Source organism: Pipistrellus kuhlii, unplaced genomic scaffold (assembly GCF_014108245.1).
Source record: "Pipistrellus kuhlii isolate mPipKuh1 unplaced genomic scaffold, mPipKuh1.p scaffold_m20_p_15, whole genome shotgun sequence".
Taxonomy (NCBI): Eukaryota; Metazoa; Chordata; class Mammalia; order Chiroptera; family Vespertilionidae; genus Pipistrellus; species Pipistrellus kuhlii.
This window is the reverse complement of record NW_023425460.1, coordinates 32,554,976-32,579,236: the sequence shown is the minus strand read 5'-3', so window position 1 is coordinate 32,579,236 and position 24,261 is coordinate 32,554,976. Positions and strand designations below refer to the sequence as shown.

Sequence of the window (24,261 nt, the reverse complement as noted above, 5' to 3'; positions counted from 1 at the left end):
AAATTTTGTTCAAAATCTCTTTGACCACCATCTATTGACATGAAGAAGGCTATTTCAGACTGAGTAATAATAGCATTGCTTCATTGGCACATCTGGAAATCTATTTTTCCTACCAAGTTAAATTTTCTATTTCTATCCTGCCCGCCCCCTTACTTGCTTTTCTATCCATATAGACATATGATCCTTAAATTTTATATACATATGTGCATATTTACAATATATATTTAAGTACATGTTATATAATTTATATAAAATTTTGTGCTTGAAAATGTCTGTTTTCTCAGTTAGAGTCAGGACAGTATCTTGGAATGGTATCTGAGCCTTTGGAAAATAAATCTAATACAGATGTTAATTGGATAACTAGAAGTCTTAGTGGTTTGTTTTTTATTGGAGATGACTTATGGTACATTAGTTTTACTTTTTTCGTTTGCATTTTGGGGGGACAGAATAGGGTTTCATGATACCATGAATCTCTGTAACTCAGAAAACACACTGCCTTCATGTGCATTACAACTTTTACAAAGACTTTTTATAAAAAATCACAGAAGGCTAAAATTAACTTTTAAAATACTTTATTGTGGCTCGGCTGGCGTGGCTCCATGGCTGAGCGTTGACCTATGAACCAGGAGCTCACGGTTCGATTCCTGGGCAGGGCATGTGCCTGGATTGCAGGCTTGATCCCTGATGTGGAGTGTGCAGGAGGCAGCCGATAGATGATTCTCTCTCATCATTGATGTTTGTCTCTCTCTCACTCTCCTTCTCCCTCTCTGAAGACTCTCAATGAACTAGCTTAATTAAATGATTTTTCTTATTTAATACTCCAATTTAGGTGTAAATACTTTTTGGGCTTTTCGTTTTTAACTGATTATCTGTGTAATACATGCTTGCTGCAGAGAACTTAGAAAATGCAGAAAAATGTAAAGTGGCAGCAAAAGAACTACTCACAATTCCACCTGTCATAAGCCATAAGCATCCATTTCTAGTATTTGGTCATCTTTACTTCTAATATTTTCTGCATAAAGTACCTATTTTTAGACAGCACTTTACATTGTTCCATATGAAAAATGTTGTCTCTCTTAATTTCCAGAGTTGATATGACAAGGAGAGTGGATTTATAGAAAAACAAAGATCTTGATGGTGTTTCTAATAGAATTTCAGGATATAAACCACTAATCTGACAGATAATTTCTAAAAATAACAGTTTAGACTCTATCCTTCCATTTATGACTTGCTCATATGTTTACAGATATGGCATTCAATGTTAGGCCTATTTCTTCTAATATTCTAATTTATTCTTAATTTTACTATTATATGATAGTAAATAATTCCACATTTTATTTTTAAATGTATTTTATTGATTTCTTATGGAGAGGAATAGAGAATTAGAAACATCGATGAGAGAGAAATATCAACCAGCTGCCTCCTGCACATCCCCCATTGGGGATGTGCCCACAACCAAGTCCATGCCCTTGACTGGAATTGAACCTGGGACCTTTCAGTCCGCAGGCCCACGCTCTATCCACTGAGCCAAACCGGTTTTGGCTAATTCCAGATTTTAAATGAAATAAAGTTTGAAGAAACTTAGGTGGCTAGATAAAAACTCTGACGATGATGTAGGCCAGTGGTCGGCAAACTCATTAGTCAACGGAGCCAAATATCAACAGTACAATTATTGCAATTTCTTTTGAGAGCCAATTTTTTTCCCCCCAACTTAAACTTCTTCTAACGCCACTTCTTCAAAATAGACTCACCCAGGCCGTGGTATTTTGTGGAAGAGCCACACTCAAGGGGCCAAAGAGCCGCATGTGGCTCCTGAGCAGCAGTTTGCAACCACGGAGCTAGGCTTCAAATCTCCAACTCTCTTGTAGCATGGTGTGTTTGGAATCATAACTCTTCCTTTTGAGAGACTTTATTAATTTTATAAAGGTGATATATGCTTCTTATAAAAACAAAAACAAAAAAACAAGCAATACAAAAAAGTACAAAGTAAAATCCAAAAGCTATTATATATTACCTAGAAATAACTATATCTGTCCATCTATACATACATACAATTAGGGACAAAGTTCCCAAAAGGCTAATATACATACCATACAAACATTGCTACTTAAGTTCAACAGAAGAAACTGAAGTTGAAGCAAAATGAATGAATTACTAAACTTTTAGTTAAATGTTCTTTTGTAAGATACAAATCAAGTTTAAAGATTATGAAAAGCAGTAAGGAGCTGTAAGTCTACATGGTTAACTCTTAAAAAGTAATTGAGACAGGAGCTAATTTATTTGCTTAGAAACAGCTTTTATTTAGATATCGGACTGCTTGATAGTCAGAGGTATAGTATTTATTAGGTGTGTCTTTATTAGTTGTAAGGGACCCTAAAGGTCCCTTATTCCATTTTCTGCTGTGTATGGTGAAGGCATGGTTCAGAGCAAGCTTTGGGGATAGATTGGATTGAATACCTACCTGTTCTTCCATTCAGGAACCATGTGATCATAGGCCTGTTTCATCTTCGGCCAAAAATGGGTTAATAGCATCTTCCTCATGTGGTTGTTGATGGGAGTAAGTGAAACAATACATGGAAAACTCTTATAACACAATATATCCCCATTTTCCATTTTGGTTTTGCCTTTCTGCATAGTGAGTACTTTGGATTTTTTGGGGCAATCATTGAACCATCAATTCTACTTTGAACCATTCATTAAAGTTTAATTTGAGTGTGAAAAAGGGTGATTTGATGCTTTGTAGTGATTATTTAATTTCTCCAATAAAAGTAAAAGAGTAAGTTGCACTTGTCTGATTGTGGATTTTAATACTGATTTGATTTATATTTGATTAATGAAACAATTTTCTGAGCCTTTAAGTTTTCCACTAAAATCTAGTGCAATGTGGATACATTACTCAACTTTACTGTGTAAAGGAACAGTTAAAAAACAGTCACAGTAAGAAATTACAAACGTGTCTAACACAAATCTGAACACAAAATGTAGGAACCATATGCAGTATTTATTTGTCTTCCAGCCTCCCTCACAGTACACAGTATAGCAAAAATCAATAAATGCTAAGTTGATGACATTACCTCAATTTGCAGAATTCAGACCTCAATAGCCTTGTAACAGTAAACAGTATGAGTAAGTAAATTTCTTTACAATGATTTCAAAGAGATGGGCTGAATTCTTTAGGTGGACGGAAATGTCATGGCAAATATTGCTGGTAATAAGTAAACCACTGGCTGGAGTTTAGAAATCTTTTTCTACACAATACCTTTTTTTTTTTTTTTTTTTTTTTTGTAACAGGATTTGACCTGTAACTATTATTGAGAATTTCCTTAGTGGAGTTCAAAGCATTTTACAGGGATCATCTCATTTATCCCTCGAAAGTAAGGCAGAGGCATTATCTCCACTACAAACTGAGAACTCTAAAAGGCCAGGATAGGTGGGGTTTTCTGTTGTTGTTTTGCTAAGATCAAAAAGTAATTCTAGGGCAAAGCCAGATTCCGGTCTGACCTTGTTACATGATGCTTCTGAGGCGCCCTCATGCAATGCAGTGGCTTCCCTACGCCTCTTCTAGACCACGCTAAGGTGTTGAATAATTTCTAGAGTTGATTTCTCATTCATTCTTTCTACCTAAAAATGGGTCTTAAGATGTTAATACAAAATAAACCCCTCAAATCCTTCCTATCAGAATCTTGGGTACAGAATACACAGACAGGAATAAGCATTTTTCCTCCCTCTCCTCTAAATCATGCTGTCCAATGGAAAAATAATGCGGGCCACCAATGTCACATGTATAATTCTAAGTGTTCTTGTAGTTACACTAAAATATATTTTATTTAGCCCAATGTATCAAAAATCTTATCACTTCAACATGTGATAACATTACTGAGACAGTTTACATTCTTTTTCTAGTGTAAGTCTTCAAACTCTGGTGTGTATTTCACACTTGAGGCCCACCTCGATTTGGATTAACCACATTTCAAATGCCTGAAAGCTGCGTGTGGCTGGGGGAGTGGGGGCGTGCCGGGTCTAGCAGGTTTTGCTTCGCTCTCCCTTCCGATTGGTGATTGGTGCCCTTGCGAATGGAACAGGTGGAGTGGGGAAGGGCTCCTGGGTTACTTGGTAGAACCCCCTTGCATTGAGTTGGTGACTAATAAGAGGCCCTGGCTTTGCCATTGACTGCTCCAAGTCTGGGGCGATAGGGGGTTCAGGACCTAGAAAACTGCAAACCTGCCCAACCGTCTGTCTAACATGCCGGCTCCCTGCCAGGACCACGGTTCCCACCCTGGGAGAACCCAGGCTAAGGAACCTGCCAACTTCTGGGGGCTGCAGTGTGTGGGGCCCTGGTGTGTGGCTCGCGGACAGGAGGCATCTCCCGGGGAGGCGGCGAGGTGTCAGGCCATCCGAGTGGGCGCTTCTTGCGGGCAGGCGCTCCAGCAGCGGCTCCTGCGGGCGGGAGCGGCGGGCGCCGGGCCGGGCTCGGGCCTCTTGCTGGAATGAACGCACGTGCGGCCCCGGTTCGGGGGAGGGCGGCCAGCTTCCCGGCCCGAACGCCGCGGCGGCTCCGCGGCTGCGGCTGAGGGGCGGGCCCAGGTCCCGGCCCGCGCCGCCCGCCCCATGTGACCCGGTCCGGCGCGGTATCGCCTCCTCCCGGGGCGGCGGCGGCGGCTCCGGCTCCGGCTCCGCGGCGGTCCGGCCCCGCGGCCGCTCATGGGCAGCCAGGGCCGCTCGGGCTCCCCCGGGAACGGCGGGCCGGGCGAGGGCGAGGCCGGGGAGGCGCGGAAGCCGCAGGAAGGCAGGGCCGCGAGGGAGAAGCGGAGGAAGGGGAAGGCGAGAGCGGGCGGTGGGCCGGGCGGAAGAGGAAGCGGCGCGGAGGGGAAGCCGGCGCCGCGGGACGCGCAGGCGGCGGCGGCGGGGCCGGGAGCGGGGCCGGGAGCGAGCGCAGGCCCGGGGGCGGCCGCGGCGGGCGGCGGCCGCGAGGAGGCCGGAGCGAGCAGGGCCGTGAGGGGCGCGGAGCGGAGCGCAGGGCCGGGCGAGGAGGCCGCGGGAAGGGACGATGGGCCGGAGCGGGGGCTCAGGGCGGGGCGGCGCGAGGACGCGGGGCCGGAGGGAGCGCAGGGGCCCGGGGGAGAGGCCGGGGCCCGCCTCGCGGGGGCCGGGGCCGGGGCGGAGGCCGAGGAGGAGGAGGAGGCGGCCGGCCGCCCCGCCGCGGGGCCCGCGCTCTGGCGCCTGCCCGAGGAGCTGCTGCTGCTCATCTGCTCCTACCTGGACGCGCGCGCGCTCGGCCGCCTGGCGCAGGTGTGCCGCTGGCTGCGCCGCTTCACCGGCTGCGACCTGCTGTGGCGCCGCATCGCGCGGGCCTCGCTCAACTCCGGCTTCACGCGGCTCGGCACCGACCTGTAAGCGCCCCTCCCGCCGCCCGCGCCCCGCCGCCCGGGCCGCGGCGTCCGGGGAGGAGGGCGGGGCGCCGCGGCCTGGCCGGCCCGGGCCGTGTCCCCCCACCCCCACCCCCACCCCCGTCTGCTCCCCCACACCTGAACCTCGAACCCCTAACCCGAGCACCCTTGTCCTCTCGGGGGGCGTCCCGTCCGAAGAAGCCCCCCGAGAGCGCCCTCCCGGTGGGCGGCCCTCACCTGGGCCGCGGGGAGCCTCCCGCAGCGGTTAGTGGTCTCCTCACGGCGCCTCGGCCCCGGGGCCCGGCGGGTCTGCGGCTTCGGAGGCCTCGCTCACGCCCAGGCCACCGGGTGGTCCACCAGGACGTTTCGTGGACAGCCATCCTCTCACCCTCCTCTAAACGTGGTCGGGCCCCAGGGCCCAGATAAAACCGAGCGGGGAGAGGAGGGTTCACACCTGAGAAGGCGCTAGGCCGGGGTCAGCCAGGGCTGATGACTCGATAGACGCCCAGAGGGGCCGCGCACGGCAGGAGGCAGGAGGCTGGTACCCTGTGGGCTGTCTGTGAAGGCATGGCATTGCAGTTCGGCTTGTTCTTGGCAGGGGCTGAGCCCTCTGAGTGAACAACTTTCCTGACCCCTTAAGCTATTCAATAGAAGGGAAACCGTGTATGGACATGACGGGGGTGGGGGGGAGGTGGGAGAAAAGTTTTCAGATTGCACCCAACTCCATCCAGTTTGGGTTAAAAAAAAAAAGTACTAATACAGTATTAACACCAAAGAAAATCGTTTTGAAACATAAAAAGCTGTCATGCCACCACTTCTAGACAACTGTTCATTTTTAAAAATTTTTCCAGTTGCACACTTCTCCCTCTTTCTGATTCCAACAGAATAGGTACGTAACAAAGGTTTGTAAGCTGCACCATAAGGAGATTGAAAGCATTCCTCTAACGTTGAGTGTTTATGTTATGCCCAACTTTTCGCTATTATAGATAACAATGCAGTGAATAACTTAATGTATGTTTGGTAACAGCTTTATTGAAATATAAGTCACATCCCATATATCTCTGAATTGGTTACTTAGGATAAATTCTCAAGATTGGCATTATGGAATCAGAGGTTGGTTTGTAACAGTATATCAAGGTACAGTGGCACCAGCCATGAATGATTAAGCCAATTTTATGTGAGAATTTTAAAACTCTGCTATTTTGGGGCACATAATGGTATCTCAAAGTTTTGTTATTTTTGCATTTCTTTTACCACTGACCAGGATAAATATTTACCCATATGTTTGTTTCACCCATAAGATTGTTCCAAGTCGTTGCCCATTTACTATTGGAATCTTGATGTTTTTCTTATAAATTTGGAATCCTGTGGGTCATAGCTATTAGGCTTTGGTTATCTTTGGTTCAAGTATTTCTCCCAATTCTTTATACTTTAATGTTTTTAGCTTATTGAATTTTTACACTTAAATACAGGGATGGGCAAAGACTGGGTTACAGTTACTGAATGGGAAATAATATAATAATTAATAGCAATACAAGAATAAATTGTTTCATGTATTCACAACTGTAAACCTACTTTTGTCTACTTCTGCATATCAGAATCTGTCAGTCTTTTGTGGTTTATTTTCTCCCAAATCTGAGAAATTTATAACTCCTTTACAGACCTGTTAAATCTTCTCTTTGAATAGCTACTTATTTTCTTATAATTTGACTTTTTAAATTGATTTTAGAGAGAGAGAGGAAGAGAGAAACATCAATGTGAGAGTGGAATATCAACTGGTTGCCTCCCACATGCACCTCAACTGGGAACTGAACCCATAACCTGGGCATGTGCCTTGACCGGGAATGGAATTGGCAACCTTTTGGTGCACAGGATGATACTCCAACCAACTGAGCCACACCAGCCAGGGCTGTTATAATTTGATTTTTAAAAATAGTTAACACTGCCAAAACTGGTTTGGCTCAGTGGATAGAGCGTTGGCCTGTGGACTGAAGGATCCTTGGTTCGATTCTGGTCAAGGGCATGTGCCTTGGTTGAGGGCACATCCCCAGTGGGTGGTGTGCGGGAGGCAGCTGGTTGATGATTCTCTCTCATCGATGTTTCTAGCTCTCTATCCCTCTCTCTTCCTCTCTGTAAAAAATCAATAAAATATATTAAAAAAAATAGTTAACACTTTTATCAATATCACTTGTGTGGAAGGGGTTGAGAGTTCAACTCTTATTGGCTAAATGGTTACCTAGTTATCACTATACCTTTTGTTGAATAATTCTTGTCTTTCCCTTTGTTTTAGAAAGCTTATTTTGTCAAATATTAATGTACACATGCATATATCTATACACATACATATGTGTACTTATTGTAAAGGTGTATATATATCTATATCTGAACTCTACATTTTGTTCTACTGATATATTTTTTCATTTCCACACTATATTAAATGTTATTTTTTGATAGGGTCTGATATCTGTTAGGATTAGATTATCCTTGTTGTTGTTTTTTTTGGTGTGTGTGTGACAATCTCTACTTCCACTCAACCACCCAAGCAAAAATAAATTCTGTGCCTTTGCAAAGTTTTTGTGGTTTTCACTTAAAAGTTCCTACATACCTTTTATTTTATTTATTCCTAACTATTCCTAAATATTTTGTGCATTTTGTTTTATTATGAATAATCTCTTCAGTATGTTTTCTAGTTGGGTATTAATCATGTACAAGATTAATCTTTTATAAATTTTGGTCATTTGTTTAGCTTTTATTCTAGTTCGATTTTATTGTCGATGAGTATGATTATCTGGGGTTTTGAAGGTTGTAGTCTTGCTTCCTTTATTTCTTATAAGAAAAGCTTTCAGAGAATGTATAGTTGACCTATAAAAGAAGTTGGCTAAAATGACTGGAACTCAAGCCAGGCAAAGCAAAGTTTTGCTTTCTCTTCTAATAGAGATGGAGTGAATGAATGAAAGAATTTTTTTTTCAAGTGTTTTAAAAGAGAGAGAATGGGAATGAGTGTGCATTCTATAAGCAATAATAACAAAACGAAAGTGGGTTTACATTATAAATTTATAGTGCTTTGAGACTACAAAGTGATACAGCTTTATTACCTATTAGGCCTGTATGTTTTGATTTCTTGCCTGTGCCCTCGGATGAGATATCTCCAAACTTCTAGGGAAGCTGTTTTAGCACAGTACTTGACAGAGCAAGGTCACTGTTTTCTGAGCTGCGAGGAGAAGTTTGTATTAGAGCAGGTGGAGCCGGTGTTGACCAGTGTGGTCTGACTCTGGACAGCTGCAGAGACGTGATAAGCTACCAACAGAGGCAGTTGCATCCCTGGAGGGCGATGGCGTGCACCCATTCCTCTTCGGCATCAGGGCGCCAGGGCCCACAGTTCAGTGAGAGCATGGCTGCTTGGGTAGTGGCAGGGCTGTAGTTCATGCTTTGGGCTAATTAATTGCCAATTGGAGCGTGGATACATTTTCATAAGTGACACAAAACTTCATTTTATCAGAAATGTAACCTTAACCTCACGGCATCAGAGTTTTAGCATCTATAAAGAATAGGAATGCCATACCTAGGAAAATAAGGCTTAAGAGTGTGAGTGCTACAGTGTTCAACGCATAGTAGGCACTCAACAAATTATTGTAAAGTAGAACTTCTATAATTGCTTGGCTTCTCCTCTAGTCAATCTGTATATGGCAGTGGTCGGCAAACTGCGGCTCGGTTGACTAGTGAGTTTGCCTACCACTGGTATATGGCAAAAGTGGAGATGCGGCCTGAAGGCTGGAGGGAAAACTCATGCTGCTTAATGCCTCTCACCTGTCCTCGGTGCTTTTGGAATCATGACAGCAGAACCTGTGGGCTTCGGGTCTGCACTCCCGGCCGAGAGAGCTCTCGATTCCCTGAAACACAAACTGCCAAGGTTTACCGACTTCCGGCCCAGGGCAAGTCCCATTCAGTGTGGCTGCTCCAGCTGATCAGAGCTTTGTTGTTGTGAGTAAGATGAACTGCTTTGCTTCCTTGTGATTTGTTAATGGTCTTATACTTGTGCTTGAAGGCATTTTGGCCACTTTTAAACCACAAACAAATAATTTGCTTCCCTTTAGGCCTCTTACCCAAACAGTGAACACTGGTAGGTATCCTGAGAGGTTTTTTCTTCTTTTTTTTCTTTTTTCTCCTAGCAGGCACACAGACGGCATGAGTCGGTCATCTGGCTTAAACTCAGTTTTGTTTGAAAGCTTTATGAAGCCTGGGGAAATAGAAATATCTTTAATGTAAAAATCAAGGAAATGTTTCATATAGCAATCGTTTACGTTTTCCCAAGAGCAGGGGGAAGCTAACCCAGTTCTGTCTTCAAAAACAAAATAGTGAAATTTAACTCTGCCAGTTTATAACGTTGGCTAAATGCAAGTAGTTAGTGTGACAGGTGGGAGAACAAAGATGCTATCTGCAGATATTCCGATGCTAAAATTAACAAGAGCAAAGAAATGAAAGAAAAAAAGTATATCTGTGTATGTACTAGTAAACCTATTAAAAAATACTTCTACTAGTCTTATATGAAAGAAAACCTACTTACAACTCCTCCCAAATTAAGTCCTATATGTTTTCAACCTTGAATTTTATTTTCAATATCCTTTGAGCAATACCTGAGTCCTCTTGCATTTACCTGTGATAGATTTGCCTGGAACTAACAATAGGTGTTTGGGGAGTGAGGCTCTGAGGTGTTTGTCCTGGCACGTACATTCATTCCTCAGACAGGGTCTGGTGGGCTGGGAGCACTTTGAGGCTGGAGAACTGGGGTATCTATTTCAGTGATGATTAACGTGCAGAGTGGCGAGATGGACACAGATAAGCAGAGTGTGTTTGTTTGTTTTAAAATGATTGCACCTAAGAGCATTTTTTTTGGGCCCAGAAAGCATAAAGTTTCCTTTCCTAGCTCTGAACAGAGAAGGCACTGCTGACTGGTTACATTTAATGCCTAAAACAAATATCAACTTAAAGCAGCTTTGCTTTCTCCTTCACCTTTCTGCCTTACCTAGAGAGGCAAGTTCACTTACTTGTTCTCCAGTTCATTGCAAGGTTTTGTATACAGGGCTTGGCAAAAGTGTGTGTACAGTTGTGAGTATGCCGAAACACCGTCTATTCTTGTATTTATTTATTATTATGATGTGTTGTATTAACTGTAAACCTACTTTTGTCCACCCCTGTATGGATGTTATTAATCTTCAGTCGTTTTGGAAAAGGCTTATTTTTAATGGTTCTGTGAGTTAATAAAAATCGAGTTCAGTTACATGCTTATAAAATAAATAAAACAATACACCTGTGGAAGCAGGAAATGGTCTAGTGCAGTCAGTACCTCCAAATGCAAACTGGAAGAATGGAAGGGGCTTTTTCCTCCAAGACTGTGAGAACATAGAAGCTGCTTCTATCCTTTCCAGTCTTATAAAACTTGAAGAGGAGGGGATGGATTTGCTAGCTTTTTTTTTTTTTTTTTTTTTAATATATTTTATTGATTTTATACAGAGAGGAAGGGAGAGAGATAGAGAGTTAGAAACATCATCGATCAGCTGCCTCTTGCACACCCCCTACTGGGGATATGCCCGCAACCAAGGTACATGCCCTTGACCGGAATCGAACCCGGGTCCCTTCAGTCCCCAAGCCGATGCTCTATCCATTGAGCCAAACCGGTTTCGGCTGGATTTGCTAGCTTTGAAGGCGGAAACATGGAGAAACCCAGAGTCCTCACAATCTCCAAGATGAGCAATTCCTATTGGAATATTTGCAGATATTGCAGCACTCCATACTTTCAATTTTCTGTGTCTAACACCTTCACCTGAGGTAAAAACTTCTGCTTGAGCTGCTGAAGTCAAACTGACCGAGAGGTTACTGAGGAAGCATACAGAGTTAAATAACACTGAACTGTTTTTTGAGTGTTTGACATGGAAAACAGTTACCTTTGTGTAAATTCTGGAGATTTTACTGAACCTTAACTCTGGCATTGGATACATTTCTGGTCCCAACTCCTAGCCCTGGCACAGGGAGCAGCTCAGGTAGACTCTCCTTGAGGCCAGGCTCCAGTAAGTTTTGAAAATTTAAGATGAAGTAAACGGTTTGAAAAATGAGAAAGTTGAGTTTTGAATTTTCAGTAAAAATTGGCATACCCGCAACTTTGATTCTTAGAAACAGATTGTTGTTAATCTCCAGAATTTATATCAGGTGTGTCAACCGTCAGGCGAGGTTGAGAATCCAAAGATCTTGTTTATTCTTTCTATTCAGCAGTCTTGCTCTGGTCTGACTAGGATTCAGCTGGAACTGCAGTTGTAATTTGTAGAAGCAAGACTGGTTGGGCTAATTAAGAATTTTCTGAATCCTGAATCATGTAAATGCTTGAACTGTATCTAAAACTGAGTGTGAGACTATCTGGAGAAAGAATTTATTTCTTGTTAGTGGTTTGGCCACCTTCTCTCAGTGTTGAGTCAGTTCTTCATTACTATATTCAAACTGTCCACATTGCCGCGGGAGTCTGGGCCACCCAATGGGCCCCTGTGCCTGCCCCTCTTTAGCCCACAATTAATGGCCAGTACATTCTTTCTTCTCCTTCGTTTTGGTATTTGACATGAGTTCAAATTGCTGAGAAAGGTGACAACTGTGAAATGAAGACAGGGCTTGGAGACACCTTAAAAAATACATGCAAAGGCCACTAAATGACAAGAGCAGACTGCCAGGCTCTTTCAAAACATCACCACGTCTGTTGACTTTCCATTCCTTGTCCGCAGCACAAAATTGGAGGTCAAAGAATCATAGGAGTTAGAGATGGAAAAGACATTTGGGGTCAGCCAGTTCATCCCTCCGCCTTCTCCTGCCCCTGATTCCAAATCATTCCTTACATTATATTTCTCCTCCAGCTCTTGTACAGTTTTCACGGTCTTCACTCAGCCCCGGCTGTCACCTTTGGGGAATGGTGCTGGAGGCTCTGTCCAGTTTCCCCTCGGCGAAGAGAGATATTGCTTCTGCCCCCAGTTGACATTCGTGAACTTCTTTGTTGGTGGTCTCGGCAGAGAGGCTGGGGCTAACGGGCAGTCTCTCTGCTGCCTGGTGACGGGGCTTTTCTAGACAGAAAAGTGCATACGGTGTATGATGATGGCGGGGAAGGGAAAGGGGCTAGGGTACAGTGTAGCCATTGCTGAATTGGTTCCTAGACTTTTGTTTTTCAAGGCTCTTGACCTGAAAAGGTGTGTGTGTGTGTGTGTGTGTGTGTGTGTATACTAGATATTGGGGAGATGGACAGAGATAAGAAATTACACTGAAGAAGAGTTTGATAAGAATTCTACCTTGCAAATGGATGGGTTAAACAAACAAATTAAAAAAACAATTAGTCCTGTGAAGTAGTAGAGGATTGTTTCAAGGAATACATGTGAGGGAAGAAAGTGGTTGGTGGCTAACTGTACAAGAGGGTTTAGCTTAGAGTCAAGTTGAGAAGAACAGGTGGGCTGGAGGTAGGTGTTTTGGACGAGGGGACACTGCTTTTGTTGGGTCTCCCCTTGTTTTAAGTAGCAGAGAGAGAGAGAAGCCCTATGTTTACGGGCTTCGTGGTCTGGCAGGGAGAATGGTCATTTTTAGAGGCAGCTTTGGAAGGTTACCCCAGCTCCCCCTCTTGTTCTAACAGCTGTTGGAAACAGTCTGAAGAGGGTATTATATTTCTTCTGGTAACTCTGCCAAGAATGAGAGGAAATCCACAATCTGTGGGCTTTGGGGGTTGGGGGGATGGGGATGGGGTGGCAGGTGATGGGACAGGGAAATGAAATTGTTTTATAATAAATATGTTGAGATACTGTTCCTGGAAAGCTGTTTCACTGAAAGGAATGATATTTCCCCTGCCGACTAGCTCTGTAATGGGTTCTGCCAGTACTTCTCTTTCTTCTCTGTAGCCCCCATGCTGCTTTGAATTTTTGTTTAGAAAGTCCATATTGAAAAGGTGGATCAAGATTCAGATACGGGTGGTGTGTGTATGCTAAGAGAGGCCTTCCTCTAGGAGTTATTAAAGGAGAACTGCTCATTCATCACTTATCTTGGCTGTAGTTTGACTTTATCATAATGGCCTAGGAACTGGAGATATAAAAACTTTCTGGGTAGTATCTAGTTCATGTTCTCTCCATCCCTTCATCCTAGGCTGGAAGGCACCAGGGGTTTTGAAACTTGGCCACTAGGGCTAAGAATCCGCTTTGGTGATTAATATGGAACACAGTTATAAGATTAAAGACTATGAGATAACCCCGAGAAGCAGAGGAGTGTATTCCTCTCACATTTCAGAGGGGGAGTCCAAGGAAGAGTCATTTTGAAGGTAGAATAAAGCCCAGGTCAGGTTTCACTTGGAAGATGGTCTATTCTAAAGACATAGTAGCATCTTTCTTGCTGTTGTTTATTCTCAAAAAGTGCTAGATTAGCCTTGTATTGTGGGATTCTTGAAAATTGATTCTGTGATCAAATGAGTGTGGGAAATGCTATGTTCCACATCCCCTCTTTTGGGGATTCACAGTGCCTATTGGTAAATTAAAGACATTGAGATGTCCTGTGATAGAGGCCCATTTATTGCCCAAAATGTTTTTATTATAAAAATCTTTTTTTCACGGATCAATATTTCTTAACCTCTTGCAGAACACTCATACTGGTCAAGTGTCCTACAAATACAGAACTTGACCAACAGCAGGAGGAAATGAATGTGAATGTGAACATGACCATAAATCCTAAGCTCACTGAAGGAATCAGGGTCATGCCCAGTGCTTCTAAAACTGCTCTGGACAGCTTTGACATGTGGGTGTCACATTAAGATACTTTATCTGCTCAGATTCCTCCCGTGAAGCCTGCCTAGCATAAGAATTTGGAAGCCTTGGTTGGATTCCTGAAGATGTGCTGTATTACACATTTTTAGGAAGGACCTGTGGAGCTTGAAGGAAGTATGTCCAGGCACCTGAAAATCTATAGCTATCGTTAAAGCTGACTTGCCAAAGAGAAACTGCACTTTTGAGAACTTGTTTAAGCAGTTTCTATCCAAATACCTATTATATCAGGACCATGGTTCTCACCTTTTGTGTCTAAGTCATACTTTTGTGTATGATGCTAGAATTTTTGATAGTACATTAAAAGATTAAAAGGTGAATGTCTTTTTTTAAAAGCAAGTTTTAGAAAGTTGAAAAACGAATTTATATATATATTTGTTCACCTTCTGGTGTGTTCCTTTTTGAGTAGAACTATTACTGCCCTGACCTTGTTCTCTTAAAATATACTTTGAGGTAAAGTTTATATCTCTTCCTCTGAATATGCAATCTTCCTCTTTTTTGCAGCAACTACGTCAAGAGTAAAAACTGTGGCTCAGTGGTGTGTCTCACAGAAAACTTTATAAAAGTATGGCTCCTTCGTGAATGAAAATAAATTCTATAAATTGTTTAAAATTTGATGGCACACTTATTCAGGGTTCCTGGTATACCACTGGTTGAGACCCACTTTTAGAAGTACTAAGAGGTTTAAGACTTGATCCTCTGGAATTTATGACTGTATTGGACGAACAAGATATACAGCTGTGAAACGCTAACAAGCCTAGGTTTATGATAACATGAGAGGGATAGGGATGTTTGCAGGGGTTAGTGAAGTAGAGGCTTAAGCTGGATCATGAAGACGGGTGAATTTGACTAGTGCCCAGAGGAGGGAAGGAGGCATTTGTCAAGGAGAAAGGTAGGCTGGTGCTGGCAGTGTAGGAGAAGGTGTGGGCATAGTTATAAATGTGGAAGAGACGGGCTTGAGTAGTGTGGAGCCGTGGGAGGTGAGGTTGAATGAGTAGCGGGAGTTGTCATCTGGAGGCCTTTCACGGGAGATGAGTTGCTCCATGCTCTGTGTGTGGTTCTGTCCTCATGCTGCGTGTCCCCTCAGTGTCACTCCACCTTGCATGTTTGGGTTACTCCCTGCTCCCTGACCAAAAGAGTAAGCAATTTAACACAATATAATGATTTTTCATTGATTTTTTTTTAAACCTAATATGGACCTCTGCTGCTGAGGGCTACTGGAGGATTTAGCTTAATGCCAAATATAAAGGAAGAGTTAGAAGTTTCTTGTCTTAGGCTGTTTAAATACTTCTACTTAAAGCCAAATTATTTAGTAGAAGAGCTGGTGGGTACAGGCAGTTTGTGTGTGTGTGTGTGTGTGTGTGTGTGTGTGTTGCGGGGGGGTAAGATGATAAAAGAAATCAAGAGCTAGTATTAATTTAAAATTCCAGGCCCCCAAGCATCATTTTGCATAGTCCTGTTTCCCTTCCTTAGCCAAGTGCCCCTTGAGATGGCCTTGTCCATCACTTGTGGACAGATACCCTCCCTTTCTGAATTTTCAAGTCAGCAGGAAGTTATGTTTATGGTAATCATGCCTGTCATGCAGGTGGACAGCTTGGGTGGCATCCAGGGGAGTCCAAGAAGGGGGGTCAAACTTCGAGATAGAGCGGGGAGGGAAATTGATTTGTGATGCAGGAGCTTTCTGATCTTAGGGACCGTGCAGGTTTAAGACCTCCCTAATATATCCACACTTCCCCTCTCCTTTACCCCCCAACCATTTTTCTTCACACTCGGTTTATTTATTTGCTTTTGGTTTGGAGTGTGAGGAGGGGTGAAATGAAAGGGGACTCTAGATAACTGCCTAGATTAATTTCTGTCCCTCTGGACACACTTGTTGCCAAGGTTTTAAGGGGCCCAATAGCTTACTGTGGGTGCATGTTGTGTTGTTTTTGTTTAAAATAGGTCATGTGCCCAGGAATGCAGTCAAACTATAATGGTGACTAAGTGCCGGAAAGCTGAGAAGAGGGGCCCAAGTGGAAAAATGAGCCTGAGGCAAGAGAAGGAGGGCTGGGAAAATGGAAGTTCCAGTGGGCCCATAGGCCAGGTTAGAGATTCCTCCGTGAATTAACAGCCTTACGAGAGGTTTATTTACAGGGCACCGACCATTTTTTGGGGGGAGTACCCCCACTTTACATCAATAACTGTGTTGGAGAAACAGCCAACCAGAGAGCATTTCAAGGATGGGAACCAGGGTCCTTATTGAATTCCCAGAGGCAACTGCTCCAGTCTTCTCAGGCACAGGGCCCCACAGGGTAGAAGGGGTACTTGCTTTCAGAGAAAGAAGATTTTTTTTTATTCCTGATTTCCAGGCACTAAAACCAATAAGAACATGAAAATGATTTGTCTAGCTAGGAAACCATCAGAGATGATTGGGGGCGGTGGGGGGGTGAGGGTAGGGGGAGTGGGGGAGAGATGAAAAAGCCTGGTTGTTCAATTGCTCTTAACAAAGTGGTAACATTTCTCACTGAACGCCAACCAGAATGGTTTAGAACAGTTGATATTTGGTTTGAAGGACCAGAGCAGTATTTTGACTGTGGCATTCATAGTGGGAGAGGAAGCCTGCACCTGCTATTTGGTAGCAGCTTCTTAAGTTCAACTTTGAAAGTTTCTTGCTGCTGCGATCAGGCCCTCAGGGCAGTGCTTTGACCCTTAGTAAAATGTCACCAAATTGCAGTTAAGTGACCAGGGAGATGAGAGAAGTGTTGTCCTTAACCCAATTCAGGAGATACACTGATTTATTCCCCCTTGTTTCCTTCCTGTGATGATCCAGAACATTCCATTTTGATTTTATCCCAAAATTGTAAATGATCTTTTTTTGTAAGTTTAAATTCTTTATTGTTTAAAGTATTACATATGTCTCCTTTCTCCCCATTGACCTCTCCTGAGCTGCTCCCACCCCCCAGCGCATGCCCTCATTAAGACTTCAATTCTTTTGGTCCATCCTGTTGACTATGTTTCTTTAAAAACATAATTTTAAAATATATTTTATTGATTTCAGAGAGGAAGGGAGAGGGAGAGAGAGAATCATTGATTGTCTGCCATCTGCATGCCCCCCACTAGGGATCAACCCACAGTTCAGGCATGTACCCTGACCGGAAACTGTGGCCTCCTAGTTCATAGATTGATGCTCAACTACCGAGCCACCATGGCCAGGCCCTGCTGACTATCTTTTACTGTCCTCAGTTCTCTGTCTAGTTGGTAGTATAGGTTGCTTACTAGTAATGTGAAACAAAGGACCTTAGTCACCCAATGGACTGATTTAGTAATGTATTTTAGTTTTAGCATAGGTACACTCAAATATTAATAATTCAGCTGGAAAGAGGACTAAGTTTGACATGAAGAACAGTTTCTAATAGTTATAATTGGATTAGTAGAAAAACAAATGATGATTGAATTAGCTTTTAGAGGTGGCACCATTAATGGATATTAATCACTACATATATTTATATTCATGTAAAATTAACCTTTTTGTGGTGATTTATAACTTATACTGTTCTTTGTTTTAGTTGTCATCTTTAAAACGCCACAATTGTGTGAAATACTACCCTTTCATAGGCAAAGAAATTGATAACTAGAGAAATTAGATAGCCAGGTTTGGATCCCAGTTTACTAAGTTGCATTCTACACTTTCCCCATAACTTCATTTAATCTACTATTTAAAGGTAAATTGAAAGACCTAACTCTCAATAATTATGTGATATATTTTTTAAAATTGCTCACTTCCTAAAGTACCATCTATTTACCTCTTCTGACCTGTTATTGAGATATAATTTTATGTAGTGTCTCCTCACCTCTACTTTATAAATTTGACTTAGTTTTAAAATTACTATTCCTTGCTATTTTCATTTCCAAAGTATTTTGCAGTCCTTACATTTATCATTTCTAGTGGCAATATGTTTTATTGTATTAGTATACCATTCTCTCCCACAGGCAGACATTTGGGCTATTTTTAGATTTTTAACTCTAATATACACTGAGAGGCCAGATTGTGATCTCTGAATGCATAATAATCTGGCCACTCAGTGTAGACTGACCTCAGAGTTGAGATTTTAAAATAAGGTTTTCCATGTATAAGATCTGCATTGTGGGTAGTTAGAAAGAAGCAGAGGTCTTACTGGCTAGAGGCTGGCCCCTTGATATATCAAGATTTGCAAGCTTTCCCTATACATAAGTACACTGAGTGGCCAGATTATTATGTGTTCAGAGATCATAATTATCTGGTCACTCAGTGTATAGCTGCAACTATAAATATCTTCATAAAATATATTTTTCTTTTGAATTTTGTCTTTGTGATGCAATGCCCATAGTGGGAATGCTGGGTCAGAAGCTGTCATTTAACAACTTTTCTTCATAGAATTCCTTTCTGAAAAGCTGTATCAGCATGCTGCTAGCAGTGCATAGACAAACCCAAATCCTTCTGTCAGACCAAAGGTAGTGTGGTTTTTCCACTTAATAGATGTGAGGTGGTACTTTTAATAATTGTTTTTAAATTTTATTTATTATTTATTTTTAATAATTGTTTTAATGTGCATTTCTGTGAACTATTACTGTTGTGGATGTTTCCCTAGTGTTTTATTATTTGAACACTGTGTGACTTATCTGCTTTTGGATATGGATGACAGAGTATTGGAGACAGTGTGTTACACAGTCCCTTAAAACTTTTAGGTATAGCCGAAACTGGTTTGGCTCAGTGGATAGAGCGTCGGTCTGCGGACTGGAAGGTCCCAGGTTCGATTCCAGTCAAGAGCATATACATTGGTTTCGGGCACATCCCCGGTGGAGGGTGTGCAGGAGGCAGCTGGTCTCTGTTTCTCATTGATTTTTCTAGCTCTCTATCCCTCTCCCTTCCTCTCTGTAAAACAATAAAATATATTTAAAAAAACCAAAAAAACTTTTAAGCATAAAACTTTTACCTATGGAATTAACTGTTAATTTTCCCTACTATGTTGTTTTTATTTTAATCTCTTTTTTCTTCTGTTCAGTATTTAAACTACTTTTAGTTAAACTATTTTAAATTCACTTTCATTTTGGGGGAGTTTATTGTGATATGAAATGATAATCTAAATCAGTTTTTGCTCTACCAATAAGCAGTTTTATAAACAGATTTTATGTTTAGGTCTGTGATCTATTTTGAATTAATTTTTCCTTATGGTGTGAGGTAGGGGTCAGGGTTCATTTTTTCCTGTATGGATAGCCTGTGCTTCCAACACTGTCATCCTTTCTCTATTAAATTGCTTTAGCATCACTATAGACACTTTAAAGGAGAAGCTGTTCTCCTTGGATTTCTTAGTTATCCTAGCATGGAGAGAGAAGAGTTATGTATTCCTTTCTTGTCTCCTAGCCCCTTCACTTGTATCCATATGTATTCTGGATATTCCTGAGTCCTGACTTGTAAGCCCATGGAATTTTCTCTGGTTGGCAATGAGTTGTAGTGACTGAATTATCTGTTTTGTCTGCACACAGGATGGCCAGTATACCAGTAAAAGAACGAGTGAAGGTGTCTCAAAACTGGAGGTTGGGGCGCTGCCGAGAGGGGATTCTGTTGAAGTGGAGATGCAGGTAAGTAGCCTTTTGACTATTAAAGCCACCTGGGACAGAAAAGCATACTGGGAAGTGAAAAATCTGGTCCTGGCTGGAGTTGAGTAGCTTTTCTTGGGTAGGTGGCCCTGGTGATCCTTTAAATATCAGAGGGACAATTTTTTCACATCAAAAGGATTACAGAAATGGTATTTTTACAAATTCTGCATTGTTATGATTATAAAAACAATAAATGTTTATTGTAGAAATTTGAAAAAAAATAGAAAAGTTTAAAGAAGAAAATAAAACTTATAATCCTACCACTCAGAGGTAACCATTGTTAATGTATCTCATCAAAAGAAATAAATGAAGCCAATATTTCAACGCATCTTGTTTTACAATGATTTTTCTTTAAATCTTCTATTCTAGGAAGTTACACTTTTACTCCTGGCTTCTTATAGTTCTTTCCCCTACTTTATTAAAAAGCAAAATAGAATCTAAAGGCTTGTGTATATATATATGACAGGAGGCAGAGCTCAGAAAAAGTGCTAGGAGATTTAAATAATGGCCTTGAAACTGCCAATGCCACAGATTTTATGCTTTATCATAATAACTTATATAATAACTTTTCAAAGTTATTACATGACTTTCTATCAAAAAAAGTTCTCTTTGTTGATTGTTGGAATGAATAGGGAATATCATGATTGCTCATCTATACCTGTACTGATAGATATGTCAGGCTTTTTCATCTGATGACCCTTTCTCTCTTGTGTCCAGTTTCTGCTGGTTTTATTGACATCGGCTACTGTGAATTAATGTGATAGTGGCAACGGTAAAGAAACTACAGGGGAGAAATGTGGATTTTTATGATGAAGGACTTTACCCGTTGCTTCCCACTTTTGTCTTTTAATACCATAAAGTAGAGTTTATTTCTCTATCAAAGTTTTGTCCCTGGCATTTTTATTTTTATTATTATTTTTGGCTGGCTTAAAGCAGTTTGGCAAATAAACACACAAAACAGTTACCAGGCTGCCCTGGGATTCTCCACTGTTCACCTGGCATGAACCTGATTTCTTGTCCTAGGCAATGGCTGTTTACCAGATGGCTCTTAACTTGAATTTCAAACCCCTCTGCTTGCTGCCCACTTGAGTGTGCCACACACTCATGCAAGGGGATGCTGAAGAGAAATGTGCATAACGAGTGAGAATGCAGGCATCTATACACACTCTACACATGTTCCATATAATATATGCACCCACTTGTAAAAACCTCACAAGCAGAAACTCAGTTATTACAAAGTCCAAGCTGCATTTAATGGCCCGTCAAGTCAATTTGCAGAACTTTTCCACATTCCCATGACGCCTGTATTAAGGAGTCTGGGGAAGAAACCCAGCCCAGTTTGCTCAGACAGGCTTGGCAGGGAGAGATGGTGTCTGTAAATGGGGATGAATCAGCTGTCCCTATGCTTTGCTTGGGGCCTGGTGGTTCCAGAATCCCTAGGTAGAGTGGGGCAGGCTGCTGGGATGTCTACCTTGGGAAAGGGGCTTAGACCCCACAGAGACCTGGTGTCTGGCAGAGCCTCTTTCTTCTTAAATCTCACTCTGTGCCATGGGACTCGTCTCTGGCTTCTACCTTTGCTCTTTTTTATTTTTATTTATTATTATTATTTTTTATTGTTTAAAATTTTACATATGTCTCCTTTTTCCCCTCTACCTTTCTTCTTGCCAGATTGTAGAGGGAATCTTTAACTCTGTGGATTTATTTTATCAGCTGCCTATGAGAGCTATTTCTCCGTAGTCCCTGTAGTAAACTGCCCTAGGGACTGTGTTTTTCCATTGCTACTCTTACACTGGGTCCTCTCATACATTTAGAAATGTAGATGTCCCCTGTGAGGATCTAGGTATCTAATCAGTACATTATTCGCATCCTTTCCTATATGACTTTATTCCTTTCACTTATGCTAGTAAATGACATGGGAAGGGAATTTTCCTGGGATCACTCTTCTTCTTTCTCTATCATACCCTTACCAGTCTACTGGGAAAGAGATATGTATGGGAGACTTGGAACCTTGAAACTTAGCAAATCATAGAGGATACAGAATGAAAAAAATTTACTTAGTGTGGAAAAAAATTTACTTAGCTTCTTTTTGTCCCTCCCCACCCCTCAATCATTGCATCTTCTAAGCTCTGCCTACCCAGTAATTTTAAGTTGTAAGCATTCTCCAACTAAAAGTGATATTTAATTGGTCCTTTAATTCTCACTTTCTTAGATAATCTGAAGATGATTAGGTCAACACAAAATTCAATCACTCTAGTTTTCTGAAGGTACCCTAAGGTCATTTTGAAGAAGGGGAGAGCAAGGGATAGACTTAGCCTTGCAGGTCATCCTTGCTAAGTTGGGGATCAGTCAGCCTCTCCAAAGCTTGGAGTTAGGTTTTCATTCTGTATCTTGATGATCCTTAAATTTTGTTTTTTCATCTCTCTAGTCAGATGCCCTGGATGCAGCTAGAGGGTGATTCTCTGTACATATCCCAGGCTAATTTCATCCTGGCCTATAAGTTCCGCCCAGATGGTGCCAGCTTGAACCGTCGGCCCCTGGGAGTCTTTGCTGGGCATGATGAGGACGTTTGCCACTTTGTGTTGGCCAACTCACATATTATCAGTGCAGGAGGGTAAGTGCTACAGGTTTCTCCTTCCAGCCTCGGGATTTTTCAGGGACCATGTGCCTGTCTCTGACTTCTTTTTTTTTTTTTTAATATATTTTATTGATTTTTTACAGAGAGGAGCAGAGGGGGATAGAGAGCTAGAAACGTCGATGAGAGAGAAACATCGACCAGCTGCCTCTTGCACACCCCCTTCCGGGGATGTGCCTGCAACCAATGTACATGCCCTTGACCAGAATCGAACCTGGGACCTTTCAGTCCGCAGACCGACGCTCTACCACTGAGCCAAACCGGTTTTGGCTGTCTCTGACTTTTCTGACTCAGCTCCAAAGGGATGAGGAGGAAGTCTAGAAGGAGTAGTTCAAAGAACAGAGATTTACCAATGGTCCTTAATAGTCTTAGCTGGGGAAGGAAAACAGGAAGAGCCTTTAATGAAAAATGAAGCTGGTCTTGATACTCTTGAGGGGGAAATTTGTTTTGTCTCTCAGCTCTGTTCTGCCCCAAGTGTACTGAAAAAGTAAAGGTATCTGGGAGCTCGGAGTGACCTTATTGGACTGAATTGCCTAGAGCTTAGCAAATTTGGATGTTGTTGGAGTGTTGGGCTATTTCTATAGTCTTGTTCTTTTCTTACAGAGAGAATAATTGGTTGTTGGGGTGGGCTCCCTATTTCTCTCCTAGAGATGGAAAGATTGGTGTTCATAAGATTCATAGCACCTTCACCGTCAAGTACTCAGCCCATGAGCAGGAGGTGAACTGTGTGGATTGCAAAGGGGGCATCATTGTGAGTGGCTCCAGGGACAGAACGGCCAAGGTGAGATAGTCACTCCCTTATACTGTTATTCCCTCTGTCTACAGGGAGTGGGTGGGAGAGGGTGGATAGGGCCTGAGTCTCAGGATTGGCTGAGAGCTTTGGGTGGGGGCGGGGGAAACAACACAATAAAGGACTCACTTATGTGCCTCTGGCATGCAGCTTGCCATGCCAGGTTGTATCTTTGCCAGCTGGCCTGGGAAAAGAGTGGACAGTGGCTGGGAAACTTGCCACTCACTTGAAATGTGGCGTGAACTCAAAAACAGAGGGCCTGGCCGGCTTTTCCTCCCTGAGCTGAGTTTCCTCAAGTTTGTGGGTTAAGTTCTGACCCCAATATTTTATTTAAAAATCTCCCTCTTTTTACTTGCTCTCTGTTTTGGGAGGTTAATTTTTCACCACCTTGTTTATAAGCAATCAGGCTGATAATTAAAATGTGTTTTTGCTGCTCCTCTGGAGAGGGATGAGGTCAGTAAGCAGCAGAAAGATGACAAGAGAAGGGTGTTATTTGTTGCGTCATTGCCAAATTGCCTGGTCTACAGTCAAACATCTGCCAAGTCTCAACAGAATGAGACTGATAAGTAGTGTGCCCTTTGCTTTGTGGACTCAGCTCATCCACATTTGGGTCAGATAGGCTCCCACCCATGAGATAGAGAACTTTCTGCGTTTCTGTGTCCAGCAGCCCTAGGCAAGGCCCACACATGCCTGGTCCTTTGGGGCTGCCATGGGAACTTCACTGACAGTTCAGGTGATGGTGCAGGAGGCCTGATAGTATCTTGCTTGTCTGTTTCCCAGCATCTAGAGACTTTGTAGTGCTAACAGGAACAAAATGCTTGTCCATGTCAGCAAATGGGTCTCTAAGGCATAAAGGGAGAGGACTCAAGAGAGGGAAATTTTAGTCTTTACTCACTAACTTTTCTGTCTCTGAGTATCCTCTGGTGACTGACTACTTCTTCATGGAAAAATGTCAGTAATTTATATAAAAAGAAGAGCTAAATATGTTCTTTTCTATTTGTGGAAGTTTCT

General features: G+C 42.5%; 1 protein-coding gene across 6 annotated transcripts in view; it reads left to right on the top strand.

Annotated features, from left to right (window-relative positions):
- The first annotated feature begins 4,616 nt into the window (after positions 1-4,616).
- The window catches only part of FBXW4 (F-box and WD repeat domain containing 4), a 75,836-nt gene continuing 56,191 nt past the window's right edge, over positions 4,617-24,261 (top strand). For 2 of the 6 annotated variants that reach the window (XM_036437896.2, XM_036437898.2), the window contains exons 1-4: positions 4,618-5,390; positions 19,715-19,810; positions 22,254-22,439; positions 23,109-23,241. In XM_036437896.2, coding sequence (XP_036293789.1) covers positions 4,702-5,390; positions 19,715-19,810; positions 22,254-22,439; positions 23,109-23,241 — 1,104 coding nt within the window. In that variant the 5' untranslated portion in view covers positions 4,618-4,701. Of the gene's footprint in view, positions 5,391-16,272; positions 16,296-17,820; positions 17,844-19,714; positions 19,811-22,253; positions 22,440-23,108; positions 23,242-24,261 lie in introns of those variants that run through there. The other 4 variants (XM_036437897.2, XM_036437895.2, XM_045582028.1 and 1 more) reach the window with 4 other exon arrangements.